Here is a 21927-nt window from a genome sequence, read left to right on the forward strand (position 1 = left end):
TGATGCCTCATGAGACATTTCCGAACCATAGGAACACAGCCTCTATTCAAGATTCAGCTCTACCGATTCTTTCTAATAAAATTAAGCTTATCAATCATATATTGGGCAAGGGACATGCCAATATAAGTAAACTTATAGTCATATAAATTGAGACCAATATTCCAAAAGGAATTGTGAAGATAAGAGTGAAGTTTTGAACGATTTTTCATCTGAATCTGAGTATACTTGAGTTAAGTTTGGTAATATCTGTTATTAAGTGGAACAGCATACTACAAAGATCTTTGCTATTTTAACTATTACGCAGTAGAAACCCATATTAGTTTCATACCTACACACAAAGTTAGGGTAGGATGGTTGCATTAAACCCCAATAAGTATGGGCAAAATTTAGGAGTGGAACCTCAAAAATTTCAAGATGAATCAGATCAGGCTAGCACATCGTCAGCGTCGCCGTTGACGGGAGAGCCGTATAGTATCGGACCTGATGATTTGGCAGAATTGCATGATCCCAAGTCGATGAAGAAGCTTTATGAATTAGGAGGTATAGATAGCTTGAGTGCCAACTTTACTACGAGCATAAAGGGAGGCATTAATGATGAAGACCAGCATGATATGAAGAAGAGAATGGAATATTATGGAAAGAATAAGTTACCAACGAAAGTTCGTAAAAATTTCTTTGAGTTATGTTTTGATGCGTTGAAAGATAAAGTTTTGATCTTGTTGTCTGTGGCAGCGGTGATCTCTTTAGCGTTAGGGCTCTACGAGACTTTTGGACAAGGTGTTATGTACGATGACGAAGGAAATGCATTACCTAAGGTCGATTGGGTCGAAGGGGTCGCCATCATGGTAGCGGTTGCCATCGTTGTTCTCGTTGGAGCTGCGAATGACTTCCAAAAAGAACGTCAATTTGCAAAATTGAACGCTAAGAAAGAAGATCGTGAACTAATTGTTATACGAAATGGTTCGCAGAAGATGATTTCTATTTACGATTTAATGGTGGGTGATATCACAAACTTACAGACGGGGGACGTATTACCGGCGGATGCAATTTTAATCAGCGGAGAGGTTGAGTGTGACGAATCTGCATTGACAGGTGAAGCCAAAACCATTAGGAAGTCTCCTGCAGAGGAAGCAATGCAATTTTACGAGAGTCAATTACCAACTAATGAAGATATTGGATCTAGTAGCATTAAGTTCGAAGATCCTTTCTTAATATCTGGAGCTAAGGTCTTGTCTGGTTTGGGTAATGCCATGGTTACTGCAGTGGGCCCTAATTCTATTCATGGAAGGACTATGGCAAGTTTAAATCACGAAAATGAAACAACCCCATTACAATTAAGATTAGATAATTTAGCAGAAGGAATTTCGAAGTATGGATTTTTGGCAGCCTTAGTGTTGTTCATCGTATTGTTTATTAGATACTGCGTTAATATTGCACCTGGAGGAAAATTCAATTTGTTGAAAAGTGCAGAGAAAGGTAAAAAATTCGTGGATATATTAATTACTGCTATTACTATTGTGGTAGTTGCTGTTCCAGAAGGATTACCATTAGCGGTTACCTTAGCCTTAGCTTTTGCGAGTACTAGAATGGCACAAAACGGTAACCTAGTAAGAGTGTTGAAATCATGCGAAACTATGGGCGGAGCAACCGCTGTTTGTTCAGATAAGACTGGTACTTTAACTGAGAACAGAATGAGGGTTGTGAAGGGTTTCTTCGGGAACCAAGAATTTGATGATACTGTTGGAAGCGATGGCCCAAGGTCACTGGACATGTTTTCGCAAATGTTAGATAATTTGAAAGTTTTCTACTGTACCAATGTGGCTATTAACTCGACATGCTTTGTGAATCTGGAATATGATGAAGAGAAAGCTAAATTAGCGAAACAGAAGCCAAAGAGGCAATCGCTCATTAAGCATTTACTCACAAACTCGAATGATCGTCAAAAGAGACAAGTAGAATTTAGTCAAAACAATGAGCCATATTTAGGTAATAAGACTGAAAGTGCAATGTTGATCTTGGCTGATGAAAAATTGAATTTGTTTGGTAAGAGATCATTAGAACAACAAAGACAAGATAGTCTGCTGGATGTTGTCCAAGTACTTCCATTTGAAAGTTCTAGAAAATGGTCAGGAGTTGTTATGAAAATTGAAAATGGCTTTAGATTTTATTGCAAGGGTGCGGCAGAAATTATTTTCAAGAACTGTGGTTATCAGTTTGATCTGAATGGTGATATCATAAGAATGGATAGGAACTTACGTGATGCTGCATTAACAAAAATAGATCAATATGCTAATGATGCTTTAAGAGCAATTGCTTCATGTCACAGAGATTTTGTGGGTATCAGTAGCTGGCCACCTCAAGAATTAGTCAAAGATATTAAGTCAGAAGCCGATGCCGAATTATTGATTAATGTAAGTGGTAATTTGGAAGATGACAGAAAAATGATGATTATGGACAGTATTGTTGGCATTCAGGATCCATTAAAAGAAGGTGTTCCAGAATCGGTTCTTCGTTGTAAACAAGCAGGAGTTTCTGTTAGAATGGTAACAGGTGATAATCTTATTACGGCAAAGGCAATATCTAAAAGTTGTAACATTTTAACATCCGAGGATTTGTCGAACGAGTACGCATTTATGGAGGGGCCAGCTTTCCGTAAGTTATCCGCTCAGGAGCGTGATAAAGTTGCACCAAAATTAAGAGTCTTGGCAAGATCTTCGCCAGAAGACAAGAGAATATTGGTTGAAACATTGCGTTCTCAGGGTGAGGTTGTCGCTGTAACGGGTGATGGTACAAACGATGCACCTGCTTTGAAATTAGCTGATGTTGGGTTCTCGATGGGTATTTCTGGTACAGAGGTTGCAAGGGAAGCTTCTGACATTATTTTAATGACTGATGATTTTACGGATATAGTACAAGCTATTAAATGGGGTAGAACTGTTGCGTCATCTATCAAGAAGTTCATTCAATTTCAATTAACGGTTAATATAACAGCTTGTTTGTTAACTTTTGTATCCGCAGTTGCATCTTCCGAAAATAAGTCAGTATTGACCGCAGTTCAATTATTATGGGTTAATTTGATTATGGATACTTTAGCCGCTTTAGCTTTAGCTACTGATAAGCCCGATGAATCATCTTTGAGAAAAAAGCCTGCGGGAAGACATACTCCATTAATTTCGGTTTCTATGTGGAAAATGATTCTTGGTCAATCAACGACTCAGTTGATTGTCACATTCGTTTTGCATTTTGCCGGTAAATCAATCTTTTTTGGATCAAGGCCTGCAACGAACCATGAAAACCAACAATTAGATGCTATGACATTCAATGCGTTTGTTTGGTTGCAATTCTGGAAATTGATTGTGACTAGAAAATTAGACGAAGCTGATGGTGTAAGCAAGGTGAGGGATAGGCTTACCAGAGACAATTTAGACTTCACGCAACATTTATTCAGAAACTGGTATTTCATTGGCATTGCTGCAATTATTGGAGGAGCCCAAGTATTAATTATGTTCGTGGGTGGTGCTGCGTTTAGTATTACTAGACAGACACCAGCGATGTGGGGCACTGCATTGATTTGCGGTTTCCTTTCGATACCGGCCGGTTTGATCTTAAGAATAATTCCTAATGAATGGGTAGTAGCAATATTCCCAACCAAGGCATTTAATATATTCATTTATTATGCTGGATTCAAGTTTTTAAGATCTAAGAAAAAAGCAAAAAGTGGCGTCAATGATGATCTAGAAAGGTTTTCTTCATCAGATAAGGATTAAGAGAAAGGAAGTATAGTGATTTATTTCGTAAAATTTTGTAGATGAAATAAGTAGGATTCATACCTACTACGGGAGCATAGTTTTATCAATAATATCCCGATATTTAGGGTGTTTATATGTATATTATAATGAAATTAATTTAGATCAGCTATGCTTATTTGTACTTAAATAGTGATCTAAATCAATATTTAATTTATTGGTAAATTTTTTATAAATAGGATAGAAGTTTGTTAAATTTTGAAAAAATGGTAATAAATTGATTAGCTCTTTGATATTTGTGACTAGAAGCTGATTGATTTCATTCTCTTCATTAGTTAACTGATTTCTTATAGTTTCGTATAACGTATTAAGTGAGCTTTGAAATGATTCAACTGTTGTTGAATCTGGGTTGTTCATGGTAATTGAGTTAAGCCTTTCAAAAATGACCAACACTTGATTTAGGTTATTCTTGATACCTTTCAATTTTATTAAGCTATTAATCGATTCCGGTTGGGATTCATTATTTACGTTCAACTCCTCATTGACTTGTTTTATATCGGTTTGTAATAATAATATAGAATTGTTCAAGGTATTTATAAAGTATTGTAATCTGGTCATGTCATTCAGGGCATTCAAGACTTCATCGTTATTCAAGCCCTGCGTGATTATCTTTGAAGAATTTTGTAAGGTTTCAATTTGACTAATCAAATCATTTGACAATTCACTGGTATGGTAGTCAAGATGTGTTACTAAATTTGAGCATTTGTTCGATAAGCTTTGGAGATTGTTCTTCGAATAAATCTGTGATTGCAGCTTATTATTTGATATTGATTGAAATAGAGCATCAACGTAATTAGACGGGTTAAAATCCGAATCAAAAAACATCGATAAGGATTCGTCGTTAACCTGTGTCATCTTATATTGAACGTGTTACTTTTAGATATAAGATAAGTTCATAAATATAATTTTTAGTATTTGAGGTGAGAATTTTAAATTTCAATCATTATAAGTATCATGAATTAAATGCAATGGATCTTTTAACTATACAAGATTCTTTTGAAGAAGTTATAAGTGATATACAGAATGGAAGACTCGAACAAGACAAGTTTTGGGTGGCTAGGAGAAGCATTGAGTCGGAGGAAAATCAGGACTTTTGGTATATTAATGTGACAAAGCAGGGGATGAAAGATGATGGCAATAAGATCAAGTTCATGTGTGGAAAAGATAAGAAATACCAGCTTCAAGTGGATGAAAAAATCTACAATCTACAAAGTTTCTATAGGAAGGTTAATTTAGCTAACAATAGAATCAGTTCAGTTGCAGTGTCTTCAGATAGCGAACGCTTTATCGTGGGAACTAAGAAAGGTGAATTGATAATATATAATTTACGAACAGATACAGTAGAACAGAAGATACCAGAAGCACATTTTGAAGATATAACAATGTTGAAGTTTTTTCCATCAGACAAGGTTGTAATGTCTGTTGGAATTGATTTAAAGATAAAACTATGGGGGCTTACCGGTGAATTAGTGAGAACAATGTCAAATCAAGTGAAAGAGATAACAGAAATCGGGCTACTTGGTAAAACAGGAAGAAATTTTATAAGTGGGTCTAAGGATGGCTCAATTGATATGTGGGAATGTGGGCATGGTCAAGTTATCTATAGTTTTAAGAGGATTCAAAACAATAACGATCCTGTGAATTGCTTTGTACTTGGAAGACATGAGTCAACCGGGTCTAAATTATCCGAATTAGAGGTTGAAACAGAAAACCAATGTGTATATGTAGGCTTCGATTCAGGTATAATTCAGCAATTTAATATAGGAGACCATTGTCAGACAAGCGTTAGGTTCGAGGATGGGAACGCCGGGGTCAGTTCGATTGATATAAGTGATAACATTTTGGTCAGTGGTTATAATGATGGACAACTAAAAGTATGGGATATTGCAGGCGGAAATATGGTATTTAAGTATCAATTGAATTCCCATTTTCCAATTTCCACATTGAAAGTGTTACACAGACAAGATGATACTATAACGGTATTGGTTTACAACGGACCAGAAACGCTATTGAAGTTGGAGATTGATCTCAAGAGCGAAGTGGTGAATCAAACGTACCTAATCGGAATGGAGGAGAACTTTAGTGTACATGACGTGGCTCTTAATAAAGATAACATAATTATTGCGAGTGATCAGCTAACAGTCTATAAGTAAATATATTCAATATAATGTACCTGGACCCTTGTAGTTTATTTTTATCTGATATTTTAGGATGAAAGTTATATTTATATTTGAGCATTGAATCTGATCTGCTCTATTGTAATTCTGATAAAATGATGCTTGTTTCCATTATATTCTCATTTCCTTAAGGTAATTGCAACTTGATCAAGATCAGTACATTTACCACTTGCTAAACCTCAAATTGAAGCCAATCTAATACGCAATTCTCTACAAAAACTAATTAAGATACAATGTTTATTTGCACTTTCATAAATCATAGCTATATAGGTTGAAGAAATCAAAAAATAAATAATAACAAGCCTATAACTTATAACTTAGCCTTTGGACCAATAGCCTTAAAGACACCTTCTAAAGAGGTGGCCTTCATCATGTTACCCTTGATCTTCAATTTACCGTTCATGAATAATTTTTGACCGTTAGACTTACCAGTAGCTAATTTGACGAAGTCAGCATCCTTCAAGATTAATTGAACATCACTCTTTGGGACAGAATCCACCTTCTTGACAGTACCATCTTTTTTAAGGTCTAATAACCAGGATTGTTCCTTACCTTCTTTGTTCTTTAAAGTTAAGACTAAGGTGGCCTTGACCCCTGAAATAGCCTTTTGCTTGATCTTGTCATCTTGTAAAGCTTCAGATAAGTCCTTGAATAAAGGAGAGGCGTTAAATCCATCGACAGTGATATCAGACATATTTAGTTTTAATTGTTTACTGTTTAAAAAATTACTAATAAAAGTACTATATAATTCTACAGATCGTTGTTCTTTATATACTATTTCTTAATTAGTACCCCAAATTACTTCATCACCAAATTCTTTCATGTGATTTTTTTAACCTCGGTAGATAGTACAATCAAGCCTACTTTAATCACAAGATACCTGGTTTTTTTGTTCCATTTTTGAACAAGAGTAGGACTTGGCCACGGCTATATGACATAGAACTAGTTTTATTTACCCAACATATGTATATTTGATACTATTTCTATTCAGTTTTGGCTATTTGTTCATTTGAATTTTCATTTGCATTTGCTTCAGCTCTTAGACAGCTTGTGACGGACTCGCGCTGGTATCATTTATTTTGATAGTTGCTAACCAGCGGGAGGCTACATGTAGACATACATTATGATCACATGTACTAAATGCCTATTTGCGTAGAAATTACAGAACAATGTTGAATTTCTAATGATAGTGCTTGTATGTGTGGTAATAATTTCAAATGCAGTGGAAGCTTATTTTTGGAAATAATCTAAGCAACCCAGCGACCGCATTGACATTTCGTGCCAAACATTTAAGAACTGCGTTGAGGAGGTTAGATTAAACATGAGTATATATTATTCTCTGCTGTAACGTGTGTCGTAAAACATGGAGACCTCAGAGTAGTATAAGAACTTTGTTTCCTTAATAACATTCACTTGCATAAAGTAGAAAAATAACTTATTTACTGGACTGAACAGTAAGAGTGGGCTATCGTGGGTATAACCACATATAGATAGGGGAAGAAAATACTCTACCTCTTGAATTACAAAGTAGTCGTTGATGGAAGAGCATTCGATTCTAAGGCATTCGAAAAACTACTGAGGTTTACCTTTAAGCGAATCAACAATCAAGCATTAATAATAGACCAAAAACTAATGGAACTCAGGTACATATAGAAAATAGGATCGATATCAGGAGAAACGAGAGAAATAAAAGAACAGGAGAAGCAGGAGGAATAGAGCCCAGTAGTAGAGTCTGAGTTTAGAAGTACCGTTAAGGAAATCGGTTGCATATTTAGAAAAATGGTGAATTGCACGACCACATCATCTCAAGCAAATAATTTTATCATCTTCACGGTAAGATTATAGGATGTCTATTCGAATACTTGTGAAACTATGTCGTTTACTTCCAAGACCTCCAAGTCTCATGCAGAGGCCACAGTGAACAAGTTATTTTCTAGCTTGTTACCAGGAACGCAGGGAACTACTTCCAAACAATCATCATCTTTGTCATCAGCCGAGTTACTTAGTATTGAAATTGAAAATAAGAATAAATTAAGTAAGGAAGAACTCAAGAAAATCCACAAGCAGAATAAATTTAAGCAACATAAGAAAATAAAGAAAGCATTAGAAGATGAGAAGAGGTTCAACAAATTAGCGAAATACCATCTTATCAAGCATCATAAAACAGGAGGAGAATTGTCAGAAGAGGAAGCGAAATATTTGAAGAAGCTCGTCAAGAAGAACGTTAATTCGTTGAATAGAGTGTCTGAAATCGATGATATGGAAATCAAATCAGAATTAGATCAAGTGAGGCAAGACATCTTGAAGATCAACAAAGAGAAGCATGATAAGAAAGCCAAGAGAATTCAAAACAAGAAAACGAAAGATTTTAATAGTAAGGTCGCTAAGGGCATGATATCGTATCCTGGATTAACTCCTGGTTTAGCGCCTGTTGGATTGGATGATTCTGATGATGAATAATGATTATGTATAGTGAGTAGACTAATAAATTTAACGAGTAATTATCGAGATGTATTTTATCTATAAATTCTAATATTTGCCTAGTTCAAATAAGGTTTGACGTACGTCACAACATAATTTTCTAACAGTTCTTTTCTTATCATCCAACCCCGGTGTCAATTTATTCAAGGCTGACTTTTGAAATGGGATGATATATTTTAATTCAATATTGGAAAAGACTTTTTGTAAACAATTCAACGAGGTTAGTCTCACTTCTTCATTATTAACCAAGCTTTTCTCAACAACAATTTTACCCATTGACAAGCCAACTAATTTTGGAATTAAGGTTGATAAATGTGGTATGACCAAATCTGGAGACTCATCAATGATTATTTCACATGTTGCTAGCGAAGCATTCAAAATTATTGGGTTTGGCAAGTTAAGACTATTTAGAATCAAGGGTAAAATTTGACTTAAATATGATTTTAAAATACTATGTGGTACATTATTCAATATCAAAGATAAAGAAATTAAATAGTTTTCTTTATTGCGGATATTGGATATATTATATCCTTCAATTATTTTTGGCAATAAAATACCAAAGACTTTCTGCTTGTATAATAATCTAACATTCAAATTTTGAACACCTGAAATTATTTTAGTTTTACCACCAATTTGTTGATTAGTAAAAATTGGTAAGTCTATCATTAGAATATTAAATGACTTAGCAGTTAGTTGCTGCATTTGTCTATTTTCGCAAGATAACAATGATATGAGCCTATTTATATACTCAATACCGAGCGTGTCAATTTTTAAAATTAACGACTTGAGGATCCAAACGATAACCTCGAAGCTCTCTATTTGGTCTTGTGATAAAACTGAATCGAATTTGGAAATATTCAGTATATTTTCAAATGTTAGTTTTAATTTCTCTTCAATGAATTCATTGCTTTGCAAGAATTTATTAACCAAGAGTGACAAGTTTTGTAAATAACCTAATCGTGAATACTCATCACCCCTAGAATTACACAATCCGATTATTCTATCTGTTAATTCATTCATAGTAAATGTATCATTAAGCTGAACCACACATGCCTTATCGATATTCGCGAGAATTTTGTTGAATAGATTAATTAATGGCTTCTGTTGATGAATGACATTAACATTAACATTGAATCCGTTCGCTTTATCGAGTAAAAACATAGCTACGAAATCATTCAAAATCTCCTGATGTTTCGACTTATCATTATATTTAACAATTAGCCCGATCAAATCTCCAGACAACTCAATTAAAATATGATCATCTTTTACTTTCAAAATTTCTAATAAGCAATTTATGAATCTCGGAACAAAATTCTTATACCATGAATTCATCAAAAATTGTTTCGATACTTGTACCTTTTTAATCGACTCCACCAATAAATTGGTTATATTTCTAAAAACTTCAAATTGATCAATATTGAATTGATCATAGTTGGTTAATCTATTCAATAGTCTTATCGATAAAACTTCTAAAAATTGGTAATTCGTACACAATTCACCAATTATTTCTAGAAGCTTCTTGAAATTAGACAATGAGTCGGTAGAAGGCAATATCTCTAACAAATGCGGAAGTATTAAATCTATGACTAAGGCGGTTTTATCATTGTTCGAAGCTCCTTCGCTGTTCATGAGTTTAATCAATCCATTTACAATTTCTTTTGTAACTTGATCCTTTTCCCAATTTTTTGATTTTGAATTGGCGGTATCTAACAAAATATTACTGAAGTAGCCAAGAATCAACGTACACTCTTGCACATTTAAAAAGCCTTTTAATTGAGCTAACTTTATTAATTGCTGGATAACCTTGCACTTTAACGTTTTTTCCAAATTGGAGGAAGCTTGCAATAGCTGACCCATAAAAATCAACAAATGGTCTTTATATAATTTTAAATTATTGTTCTCGATAAACTCATCTTGATTCTCTAGATTGCCTAATAAGACATTGTATGACGTTAAAACAAATCCCAAATTATCTATCAACTCTTTTTGTTTTGAAGTATTTAAAACTAAATCTTCCGTCTTATCAAGCTCACTTGGAACTTCCTCTATTGAAGAATCTTCATCAGCATTAATATATTTACCCCAAATTTCTTGCAAGAATAAAAACTTGATAATGAAATTGAATCCAGCACTTGAGTCGGAAGCCAAAACACTTAATAGCAATACCGATTGCTTGAATGATTTGTCGTTGATCGTAACAAGATTGCTTTTCAACTCATTAGTTATTGTGGTCAACAAGTTTTCAAGTTCACCAAAATCTGTCATTCTATTGGCCAATTTTTTTATTATAACTAATGTTGTGATCAAAGGTTTAAATTCATCCGAATCATCGATTTCTTCATCATAATCTTCTGGTACAATTACATCAATGTATGGCTTAAAAATTGAAACATCATTATGTAAAACCTCAAACTTCAATGCGTTCCAGATTGTCACCCAGTATTCTGCAACAGTTTCTAACTTGTAATTCTCAACACAAAGTAACAAGGTTTTTAAAACATCGTTCCTTATTACTGGATTAGTTGAAGTGAGCTTTTCAATTAAATCAGCAAAAGATTCTTTAGCAAAATAACTTTGCGAGGCAATAGTATTTCTTAATTTCAACTTTAAATCTTGTGCTGTAATTTTGTAAGGGTCGTTGGGAGGTGGACTAAAGGATATTGGAAAATAACAAAAACAAACGTCAAATAGCTCGCTTATGAGATCTTTATGGACCTCGTTCAATGGATCGAATTCAAAAACTTCATTAATTTTCGTATTGGTATCAAAGGACAACAATAAATTCCTTGGGTCTTTTTCGCCACTTGCAACATGAATAAACGTCTTCACCATCAAATCTGATACGCGTGAAGAGGATTGGAAATAGACAGGATCAATCGTCACTAACGCATTTAAAGTTCTGAATGGCTCGTATCTGACCTTGGCTAAATGTTTCTTTGGATCATAGTTATTCAAGATATTCGTTAATAGCTTTTCCACATTATTATTCATACCAAAAATAAAATTCTTAAACAGAATTAATGAATTCAAACTTGATAGAATATGACCTAAGCAGAATATGTCCTCGAATTTAGCTAGTAAAAACTCGAATAGCACATTGATATCCTGTTTTGATAGCTTATTGACATTCAAACACTTCAAGCTTTCTGACATACATTGAATTGACTTCGATCTAATCAAATCACTATCCGAAGTTAGGTTTGGTCCCAATGACTGTATAAACTTCAACAAAGTCATTTCATCCTTCTCAATTAGTTCAGCCAACTCTTTACTATAAGTTATGGAAACATCGCTATCATCTGCACTTGCAATAAACTGATTGATAAGCGTAGGAATATCATGTATGCTTTCCAGACTCTGCATATTCAAGTGCTATATATATATCAAGACAAGTAGTAATTCGGATGATAAGTTTCTAGTCTCTTTTGATCTTCGCTCTTACAAATTATCGATTAATTTTAAACTGTAAAATGGTCTCTTGAATTTTTGAAGGCTTTACAGTTATCTAACTTCAAACAGATAACCATACAAAGTTTTTTTAGATCTTTTTAAGGACGTACTTCAAGAACATTGACGTTAGTTGTTAGTTATCATTCATCAAGTCTACTTTGCTATTCACATATAATTCTATTCTACATTGATTTAAATCGACGGAAGAATTGTGCGAGAAAAATTACACGCTGAATAGAATTGATTGGAGTGATCCATATTTCGGAATCTTTGATATATCCATAAAATATCTAATACTAGAGGGCAAGATACCATTCCCTACAAAGGACAGCTAAATTATGATAGAGATTCCCGATTTAGATGAGCTGTCTCCTTACCAGTACGTGCTAGATCAATCTCAGGTGCAAAGATCGCAACAACCACAACAACCACAACAACCTCAACAATCTCATCATATCCGCCACATAAGTGATATAACCGGCGATTATCGTAGAAACACAACAGACGAACCTACCGATAGCGCAGCTTCAGAAGTTAAAAAATATGCATTGTACGAATCGCTGGAAGGTCCAATGCCAGATCAAGAAGATGAAAATTCAGAAGACCCGCATATTCAAGACCAACATAGCCGACAATTTCGACAATTTCAGTATCCGAATGAAGCAAATGGAGTTGGAGATAGTGATTTGCCTGCTCCACCAGTACCGAAAGCAATTGCTTCAAGTATCGATAATCTCTCATATGTACCGGGCTTGGATTCGTTAGCATCATTAGCATTGTCCGAGGAATCAAACGATACCAATGCACAAATAATTGAATACAATACTGCTCAGCCGTTGTTTATGAACCAAATTAATATGACAGGGGCACCTACAAGTGATACACCAAGAGTGCATGTTGTGGAGCAACATGGTTATGGCCAAGAGACATTCAAATTACAAGATCCACCGTTAATTCACGATAAATATAGCTTGCAAAATACAGAACATGATAAAGAAGAAGACAAACTAGGAGAGTTGGGATACATTAAAAAGGGAGATGCAAGCAATTCTAACTTATCGTTATCCCAACAATTAGCATCACCCATGTCCCAATTCCCAATTCATGATTATACAAAGGAGTCACCGCAGCTTCCACCACCATTGTCAACAATAACCAATAAAAGGCTAACATTATCGAATGGCGAAGAATTCAGTTATATGCGTAAGGAATTAGCAACCTACCTGAAAACACCAGCGGAATATACATTGCACATAGTTTTCACGCAATTCGTTCGCCACGCTGAACGAAAATTAAACTTATGCCTTGATTATCCTTTGATGGAGGAGCCACCGGTAGTTGAAATATTAGCTGAAGGGGTAGATTCCCAATTTGATAAAATCGTAGCCTCTTTAGGTTACATTGCGAGGAGAAAACCCAAACCTGTTATTGACAGTGTAATGTTTTGGAGAAAATCGAAAAGTGAAGTAGCTTCCATGGCAGCTTCAGAAGTGGAAAAAATCTTATCTACTGCAAAATCAAATTTATCTAAAGCACAGCATAATGATAACATCCCCGCTTCCAATCCAGTTATTAATAAGAATTCAAATACGGGAAATAAAGCTAAAAGAAGTTTAAGCTTAATGAGAACAAAAAGTATATCTAAAATGACCGGACATTCTCGTAATCAATCCACATCCTCGACAATGTCTAACCAAACCACATTGAAATCGCCAAACCTTACCCAAATGAAGCTGCTGGAATCTGTGCCTTTTAAACAAAGAAATTTATATGATGACCAAATAACTCAAGCACGAGAAACTGCTATACAAGCTGATCGTAAATCATTGGCTCTGATTTATATATTATGCCGTGTTTTGATTGAAGTTGTTAAACAAGCATCTCCGGAAGTTATGGGTAATGATCTTGGTGATAAATTAGAAGAAATTGTATTTACTCAATTGAAAACGACTGACCCTACTAGTAAGAATGAATCTTTAGTAAGATCTTCAAATTGGAATCTATTTGCTGAATTACTTGGCTATATGTCAGAAAAGAGGTTTCTTAGTGTAAGTGATAGATTTATTGCAAACTTGGAGAGGATACCACCTAAAATAAAACATGAAGATGAACCAAAATTATATTTATTGATTCAAGGCATGAGCTATTTGAAGCTAACTAATTATCCTTTAGAGACGTTTGAAGAGAGTGCTGAATTCATACAATCCTTGGCAAAGTTTTTCGAAAAATCGAATAATGAATCCATAATTTTTGCATACTGTGAAGTGTTAAGCAACTTACTATTACCTTTAGCGAGTATATTAACAGCGGAAACCAATCATCCAACATGGGTCGAAGCGATTGAGAAGATATATAATAAGGCTAGTTTCACATGGAAGAATGTGAATAAGCCTATTAATTCTAATATAATGTTAAATAAGCTCAAACCTAATAGCTCATATAATATTGTTAATTTCAATAATAGCTGGGCTTATTCGATACATTTGATGACCTCAGCCTTATCGGTATCTCGGAAGGAATTGTTTTCTGATACATGGTTTGATATAATCGAGCATAACATGTTTAAATTAAAGCCAAAAGTTGAAATAAGCGACAAGTCCACCTTTATCGTTTGCGTTGCTAGGTTGGTATGGGTGTACGTTTATCGTTTGAATGATACGTTGAACAATACTATCAAGAAATTAGACAACTTATTCAATTTGCTCTTTTTTAACAGCAGCGCTACTAGTAAGAAGCAGCAGTGGTTGGTAGCCGACAAAAATTTAATAAATGCTTTAGTCGAATTTATTAGGATTATTGGTTTTCAACACTTGAATTATGCATTGGATAATGTATTAACAAAGTTGTTAAAGCTTAGTTTCAATGGAGTTTCATTAGAAAATGCATATCCAGAGAAGATTATGTTGGTAGTTAAAAGTTATTTAACTATTTTAGAAGATTATGAACATGGAGATAAGCCATGCTTTCCTACAGATGACGTTTTCAACTCATTGTCGGTTAGTCAAAATCATAATGCCTCGTCTACCCTGAAGTTTGTCAAACTGAGAGATAAAAGATTCAAATCGAATGAAATCATGCTTATTGCAAAGAATTCAACTAACGCTTTTTCTCATGAAGAGATATGTCGAAATCTTGCAGTACTTTTAAAATTATTAGATGGTCAATACGGCTCCGGTATTTGGTCGTCAGATAGCAGCTCACTGTCTACACCATTATCATCTACCTCGAAGTCACAAGCTACGTTTTCTGCATTCCATTTTGGGATTGACTTTTCTTACCAGCCTACGAAAGACTTACATATGGAATTATTTGCAACATTAATAGAAGCCATACCGTGGACACTTGTACCATTTAATGGTGAAAAATCATCAGCATGCGGCTTACCATTTAAAAATGTGGTAGATATATTAACCCGTAATGCTGTTCATGCAAATCCTGTTGTGTCGAAAGCGGCCTTAGGATCCTTAAAGAAATTAGCGTCCAGAAAAAACCCTAACAGTCTAATTACCATTTTTGCTAAATTTGCGTTTCAATTTAGTGATAAACCAGGACCAAGTTATAATTCTGATTATATTAATTCGTCAGAGTCGCATAAATTATTGAAGGTGTATGTAGAATTACTCAGTTGTTGGTTAAAACAGTTCAATAAAATCGAGGAGGACGAAGGAAATAAGAAATCATCCAATCCATTGGCACAAGATGACGAATTGATGAACAAAGACGTTTTGAATGATTTATACCAGATCAACTACAAATCTGAGGATTTGTCAAACTCTAACATTGTGAAAGCTAAACGGAGCGATGAACTAGAGTGGAAAACAATTATTACGGTTATTGAAGAGATTGAAGGAAATGGGCTATTTTTCCTTTGTTCACAAGACCTGCAAACAAGGCACTATGGTATTTCGATCTTAAAATTGGTAGAGCAATTCGATCAAGCAATTTACAATATGTCTGACACTGTTCAAAAGCAAAATGAACCCACCGGTGTCACAAGAAACAGACTAAGCAAAGGCCATTCAAGAAGTTCCTCTAAGTTTGCCGCTGATGTGGGTACACGATTGATCCATGTGTTGGAAGATACAGATTTCTTGGGACTAATAAAACCCTTCAAGAATGAACTTAGTATGCCAGAACGAAGTCGTCTTACAAAATTAAAAAACAAAAAGAACATATTAGTGAAATTAGCGGAATCAGATTATGGGATAGACTCCACTTTATGGTTTAGACTTTACCCTAAGTTATTGGATATATTTTTTGAAAGATGTCCTATGCCTGTTGCGATGTGCCGTTCTATAGTCTGCGTTCGTATGGTTCAGATGTATGAATTCGTATTCGAGTTTTCAGAAAGTTACAAAAACTATACGAGCTCATTATTTGGGAAATCTAGTGCAAACATCCCTCCCGAAGTATTAGTAAATCAATGGAGACTTTATTTAATATTCGCATGTTGCTCTTTGACTTCAACAAATGAACAGAAAATATCGTTTCCTTCTCAACCAACTCACGGCAGAAAGAAATCAATGCAAATGTTTATTCAGCACCAGAAGATAACTAGTGCTAAATCAGTATTCAGAATGGTTTTGCCATTTCTAAGATCACAACAACCGATGGTTAGAGATGCTGTGATTTCAGGGTTGACTTGTATTAATATAAATATTTTCAAGACGTTATTAGAAAATCTTCCGGAAAGTGTGAATGAATGGAATATAAATAGCAAAGGAAGGGATGAAGCAGAAGACCGCTTGAGGATTGAAGTTATTCACATTTTATGTAATATTACCAATCGGTTCAAATCGGATGTATTCATCTACTCAGATGAGTGGATGATTGCTAATCTTGTTTCAATTATAAAGAATGTTAAGTCATTTTTATCTGTTCCTTTAGTACAAACTGACGTAGAATTTCAAAGGTTACGTCGTTATTTTTGTGGATTTTTAGAAAATGTATTTATTGGACTTCAAGATAATTCAGACTTGGATAAATGGTTGCCATTTGAAGCCAGAATAGGTTGCTTCAATTTTTTAAAGGAGTGGTGTGGTGTTGGGGATTCAGCAGACGTTACTGAAGATAGATATAACACCATGGTTAAAAGGGTAAAGCAGTTGAAGGAAACAACTTCAACTGTTGCTATTCTTGAGGTCGAGAAAAAAGCATTGCAGTTTGCATCATTAAGTACGATGGCAATTTTGTGCTCCGGTCCCATAAAGCAAAAGATAGAAGTGGTTGGTAAGATTGCTGTAATGTCATTTGATATTCTGGAATTAATGGATTGGGTTCGTGCATTGATTTGTTCTGACGACGAGAAAATAAATGAAATGGGTGAGATGGCTCTCAAAAATATTCTTCAATTGAATTTGAATAATGACGAACTATATCAAAAGGTTTTAAGGCAATGTTATTCAAGACAATCATCATCTAAGGTGACAGTAAGTTTTTTCACAATTTTCGTTGATATAATTATGAAACTCAAGCAGTTTGATGGAATTCCCTTCGACATTATATGTTTGTCAACAGTTATGATAGGACATGAAGAATATGACGTAAGATTTTCGGCCATTAAATTATTAGTATTCTTAGAAGAGAAGTTTTATAATTCTTCCGTTGTTGATTCATTTTCGGAGTGTGTTTGCAGTAAATCAAAGCTTGTATATCAAAAAGCATTATTTGACATTTCAACCCATTTTGCTTCTTTACATCCTGAAAGTGCCTACATTAGAATCAGTCATTTAACAATGTTTTTCGATGACGTTGATGACTGGTCCAGAAGAAACACTTTGACTTGTTTGCGTCCGTGGATTCTGACTATAGAATTAAAACGTACCGAAGATACCCAGGATATACCTGATCAGAATTCGAAATCTAAAAGTTTAACGAATAAATTAGATATTCCATCGGTTATGGTTCTAAATAATTTAATCGAAATAACCGTGAAATTTAGTTCAACGGTGCTGAATGAAGTGGAAGCCTTATGGGTAGCATTGGGAAGCAATCTAAATAACTTTGATAAGATTTTTGAATTCATCATGAATAATTGCTTGGAAGGGAAAAACCCATTAATGGTCAAATTATCATGTCAAATTGTTGACTATTTAACGTTCTGTCAACCGAACCCAGTGTCCATTGTTGACAAATTTATGGAGAACTTACAACCTAAGGCAATGGTACCATCGCAACCTCTGACAAATTATTTAACGTCTGTTGCTTCACCAGAATTTCCTTATATTTCAAATTTATGGGACATTATACCCTATAATGAAAAAGATGCAGTTTTTTCTTCGGGACAATTATCAATGGTATTTTTGGTTGACGTTTTCACTATCCAGAACGATCGTATGATAGAACGTCTCCCTCTTTTATTGCATGTGGCTTTTTCTTTATTGGACCATTATCTAAATATTGTACAGGAACTGGCAGGCTCTTTATTAATTCACTTGATACATACATTGGCACCTAAAGAGCCTAAATCCGCAGAAACAATTGAAGCACTTAGACAAAGAGATCATTTTAAGTATCTATGGGTTTATGATGACTTGAACAATGACAAAAAAGGCGCGAGAACACCAAAGAATATGGATTTATTAGCACGCAATATACTAGAGATTTTGACGCCGGTTGTTCCTACACTTCAAGATGATTGGAGCAGAGTATCGTTACATTGGGCAACCACTTGTGCTGTTAGACATATTGCGTGTCGTTCATTTCAGATATTCAGATCTTTACTTTCGTTTTTAGATCAAGGCATGCTCAAGGATATGTTGCATCGTTTATCCAATACAATTTCCGACGAGACTCTAGATATACAGGGATTTGCGATGCAGATCCTAATGACCTTGAATGCCATAACTGCTGAATTAAACTCAGAAAAGCTTATTGATTTCCCCCAATTATTTTGGTCGAGTGTGGCGTGTTTAAGTACTGTTCATGAACAGGAATTTGTGGAAGTTTTATCAACGATGTCGAAATTTGTATCTAAAATCGATTTGGATGCGCCGGATACGGTATCTTGCTTGATTTCAACTTTCCCACCTAAATGGGAAGGAAAGTTTGAAGGTTTACAACAAATAGTTATGGTTGGATTACGTTCAGCCACTGCATGGGAAGCTTCAATGAAATTCCTTGATAAATTAAATCACTTGAAAGATAGTGAGATTATCGGTACAGGCGATTCCAGACTCTTGATGTCAGTCCTTGCAAACTTACCGCGTTTCTTACATGCATTAGACCAAAAGACAATTAGTAAGGATATCGAAGAAACGGCGAACGTCATGAGTAAGATGGCCGATAACTGTGGTAAGCCTGCATTAGCAAGAATTTTAGTGTCATTATCAAAGAACAGGTTCAGATCGAAGAAAGACTTCTTAGTACAAACGGTGTCTTCTATCAATAACATCTTTTTCCCTGAATATGAGGCTCAGGTATTAGTCCTACTTTTAGGGTTCTTATCTAACAGGACACCATGGATAAAGCTAGAAACAATGAACTTGTTGAAACATATTTTCCCATTAGTTGATTTGGAAAGAGATGAATTTGTTGGTGTTGGCGCAGATCTAATCTCTCCATTATTAAGACTATTGTTAACCGATTATGCAGAACCAGCTTTGGAAGTTTTGGATGAGGCAGTTATTATATCAGGCTCACAACTAGATAAAGATGTATTAAGAATGAGTTTAGGCAATTCATCAATGAAAAAGGAGTATGAAAAAACTGCAACTTTGTTTGGTATCCCTGAAGAAAGCGGATGGGCAGTACCAATGCCAGTTGTTACTGCAGCTAGTACCCGGAACAATGTTTATGCCGTTTTTTCAACATGTACTGAAGCTACATATGTTGATGAAAATGACGAAGAAAGCAATGATGACGAAAATATTCAATTCCACATGGAGGATTATTATGCACCTGTTGTTGATCATGGCGACGCTGCTTCAGCAAGTGTAGAGGAACCCGATGCATCATTGAGTAACATGTGGGCCGCCTTGGATGATTTTGATTCTTTTTTTACAAAGGATACCGACCAGAATGGCCCGTTGCCAATAAGTACTCTTGCAGCCCGTCGGGACTCATATAACCATCATATTCACAGTGCTTCGATTGACACGAAATATAGCAATTCTAGTGATCCTACAACATTTATGGATTCTGCTCCGCAGGTTTATGATAATAAGGCATCACTCATTCTCAATAGAAGTTTAGCAAGGACTAAATCTAATACTTCGTTTAAAAATAATTTGGCAGATTCGATTGGAGCAAGTGAACATGTCAGCCCCGGCGCATCGACAATGTATAAGAAATCATACATTCCATTCAGACACAGTAAGCATCCTATAAAGACAAAAAATGAAAGTTACATTACCCCAAAGATGCCTACATCATCAACATTTGATCCTGAGTATACCATATCTCCGAAATCCCTATCTTTGAGTAATTCAACTCTTTCGCCTTATGAAGACGAAGCATCATCCCCAATTATTAAAAATATGGAATCGACTAGTCCCAGTATCAATGAAACGCCTACAAGGTTTGAGAATTTGATTGGTGGGAGCAAGAGGAAAACAAAGAAAACAAATAGGTTTTCACCAAATTATAACAATGCTACTGCTTCCCCCAATGCACCTCATCATTATTGGGGTTCCAATAAGCATGCTGACGCGAGCCTCGTAAGTAACCTGTCTACTCCACCCAGCTCAACTCAAACAAGCCAACGTCTTATTCAAAAGTCCAAAGACAAGAAAAAAAGAGTCGCTTAACATAAGTAGTCAGAATAGTGTATATTAGATAGTTCTCTTACTTAATATTTTATTCACGTGAAAATTTCTTTACTACGTCAGCGAATTTTTCAGAGTATGAAAAAAAAAAGTAGTATAGCAAATTTATCTTCTATATTTAAATTGTTCAATTAGACATGGCACCTAAGAAGAAGCCCCAAATATCCGATAAGAATAAAGCCAAGGCAAAGACCAAAGCGGTTGGCGATAAGACCTTCGGTTTGAAAAACAAAAATAAATCTAAAAAGGTCCAAGGCCAAATCAACCAGATTGAGGCCGGTGCAGATGGTGGTTTAGCGAAGAAGAAGGAAGCGGAAGCCAAAAGAAGGGCAGCTGAAAAGAAGGCAGCCGAAGAAGCCAAAAAAGAAACCGCCGCATTATATGGTATTCAACAACCAAAAGTACCATTTGGTGTGGATCCAAAGTCGGTTTTATGTGAATTTTTCAGAAAGGGTGTCTGTGCTAAAGGTCCTAAGTGTAAGTTTTCCCATGACTTGAATGTGGGAAGAAAAGATCTTAAGAAGGATTTATATACCGATGCTAGAACCGAGAAGGAAGAGGATACGATGGATAAATGGGATGAAGAAAAATTAAGAAAGGTCATTTTATCGAAGCATGGTAACCTAAAGACTACTACCGATATTGTCTGTAAATATTTCATTGATGCGGTTGAAAATGGAAAGTATGGTTGGTTTTGGGTTTGTCCTAATGGAGGTAATGAATGTAAATATAGACATTCTTTACCACCTGGTTTCGCATTGAAGACAAAGGAACAAAAGAGATTAGAGAGATTAGCCTCAGAATCAGCACCTAAGATTAGTTTGGAAGAATTCTTGGAATTAGAAAGAGGTAAATTAGACAGGAGTAAATTCACTCCAATTACGTTAGACACATTTGCTGAATGGAAGAAAAAACAAATAGCCAAGAAAGCAGATGAAAAGAAGAGAGAAGAAGAAAGAAATGGTAGAAAGGTATTAACAGGAAGAGAAATCATATTAAATAAATTTGCCGACAAATTTTACACAGAAGAAGATAATACTGATCAAGGTACAGAATGGGATTTATCTGAATTTAGAAAGAATTTACCTGAAACTGAAGACAGTTTTAAGGATTATGGCGATGGTATTGTAGATTTCGAAAAGAAGCCAAACCAAGAATGAGGATGAAGAAGAGCCACAGGCTTAGATTTGTTTATTGATAGTTAATAGAAGGCTGGGTTACCTTTTTAATCCTACAACGAATTTGTTG

General features: G+C 35.0%; 8 protein-coding genes across 8 annotated transcripts; 5 read left to right on the forward strand and 3 right to left on the reverse strand. All coding sequences in view use genetic code 12, as the record gives it.

Annotated features, from left to right (window-relative positions):
* Nucleotides 1-350: 350 nt before the first annotated feature.
* Nucleotides 351-3767, forward strand: DEHA2A09086g (DEHA2A09086p; the record flags this gene model as incomplete). The annotated part of the gene is made up of 1 exon (XM_002769967.1): nt 351-3767. The coding sequence occupies one exon, from the start codon at nt 351-353 to the stop codon at nt 3765-3767; it is 3417 nt and encodes a 1138-aa protein (XP_002770013.1).
* Nucleotides 3768-3911: 144 nt separating this feature from the next.
* On the reverse strand, nt 3912-4661 carry DEHA2A09108g (DEHA2A09108p; the record flags this gene model as incomplete). Its single annotated transcript, XM_002769968.1, has 1 exon — nt 3912-4661. The coding sequence occupies one exon, from the start codon at nt 4659-4661 to the stop codon at nt 3912-3914; it is 750 nt and encodes a 249-aa protein (XP_002770014.1).
* Nucleotides 4662-4774: 113 nt separating this feature from the next.
* Nucleotides 4775-5959, forward strand: DEHA2A09130g (DEHA2A09130p; the record flags this gene model as incomplete). Its single annotated transcript, XM_002769969.1, has 1 exon — nt 4775-5959. The coding sequence occupies one exon, from the start codon at nt 4775-4777 to the stop codon at nt 5957-5959; it is 1185 nt and encodes a 394-aa protein (XP_002770015.1).
* A 334-nt stretch (nt 5960-6293) lies between these two features.
* DEHA2A09152g (DEHA2A09152p) lies at nt 6294-6677 on the reverse strand (the record flags this gene model as incomplete). The annotated part of the gene is made up of 1 exon (XM_456727.1): nt 6294-6677. The coding sequence occupies one exon, from the start codon at nt 6675-6677 to the stop codon at nt 6294-6296; it is 384 nt and encodes a 127-aa protein (XP_456727.1).
* Nucleotides 6678-7855: 1178 nt separating this feature from the next.
* On the forward strand, nt 7856-8443 carry DEHA2A09174g (DEHA2A09174p; the record flags this gene model as incomplete). The annotated part of the gene is made up of 1 exon (XM_456728.1): nt 7856-8443. One exon carries the CDS (start codon nt 7856-7858, stop codon nt 8441-8443), a length of 588 nt encoding a protein of 195 aa, XP_456728.1.
* Nucleotides 8444-8512: 69 nt separating this feature from the next.
* DEHA2A09196g (DEHA2A09196p) lies at nt 8513-11827 on the reverse strand (the record flags this gene model as incomplete). The annotated part of the gene is made up of 1 exon (XM_456729.1): nt 8513-11827. One exon carries the CDS (start codon nt 11825-11827, stop codon nt 8513-8515), a length of 3315 nt encoding a protein of 1104 aa, XP_456729.2.
* A 425-nt stretch (nt 11828-12252) lies between these two features.
* Nucleotides 12253-20661, forward strand: DEHA2A09218g (DEHA2A09218p; the record flags this gene model as incomplete). The annotated part of the gene is made up of 1 exon (XM_456730.1): nt 12253-20661. One exon carries the CDS (start codon nt 12253-12255, stop codon nt 20659-20661), a length of 8409 nt encoding a protein of 2802 aa, XP_456730.2.
* A 155-nt stretch (nt 20662-20816) lies between these two features.
* Nucleotides 20817-21839, forward strand: DEHA2A09240g (DEHA2A09240p; the record flags this gene model as incomplete). Its single annotated transcript, XM_002769970.1, has 1 exon — nt 20817-21839. One exon carries the CDS (start codon nt 20817-20819, stop codon nt 21837-21839), a length of 1023 nt encoding a protein of 340 aa, XP_002770016.1.
* Nucleotides 21840-21927: the final 88 nt, after the last annotated feature.

This window comes from Debaryomyces hansenii (genome assembly GCF_000006445.2).
Source record: "Debaryomyces hansenii CBS767 chromosome A complete sequence".
NCBI lineage: Eukaryota > Fungi > Ascomycota > Pichiomycetes > Serinales > Debaryomycetaceae > Debaryomyces > Debaryomyces hansenii.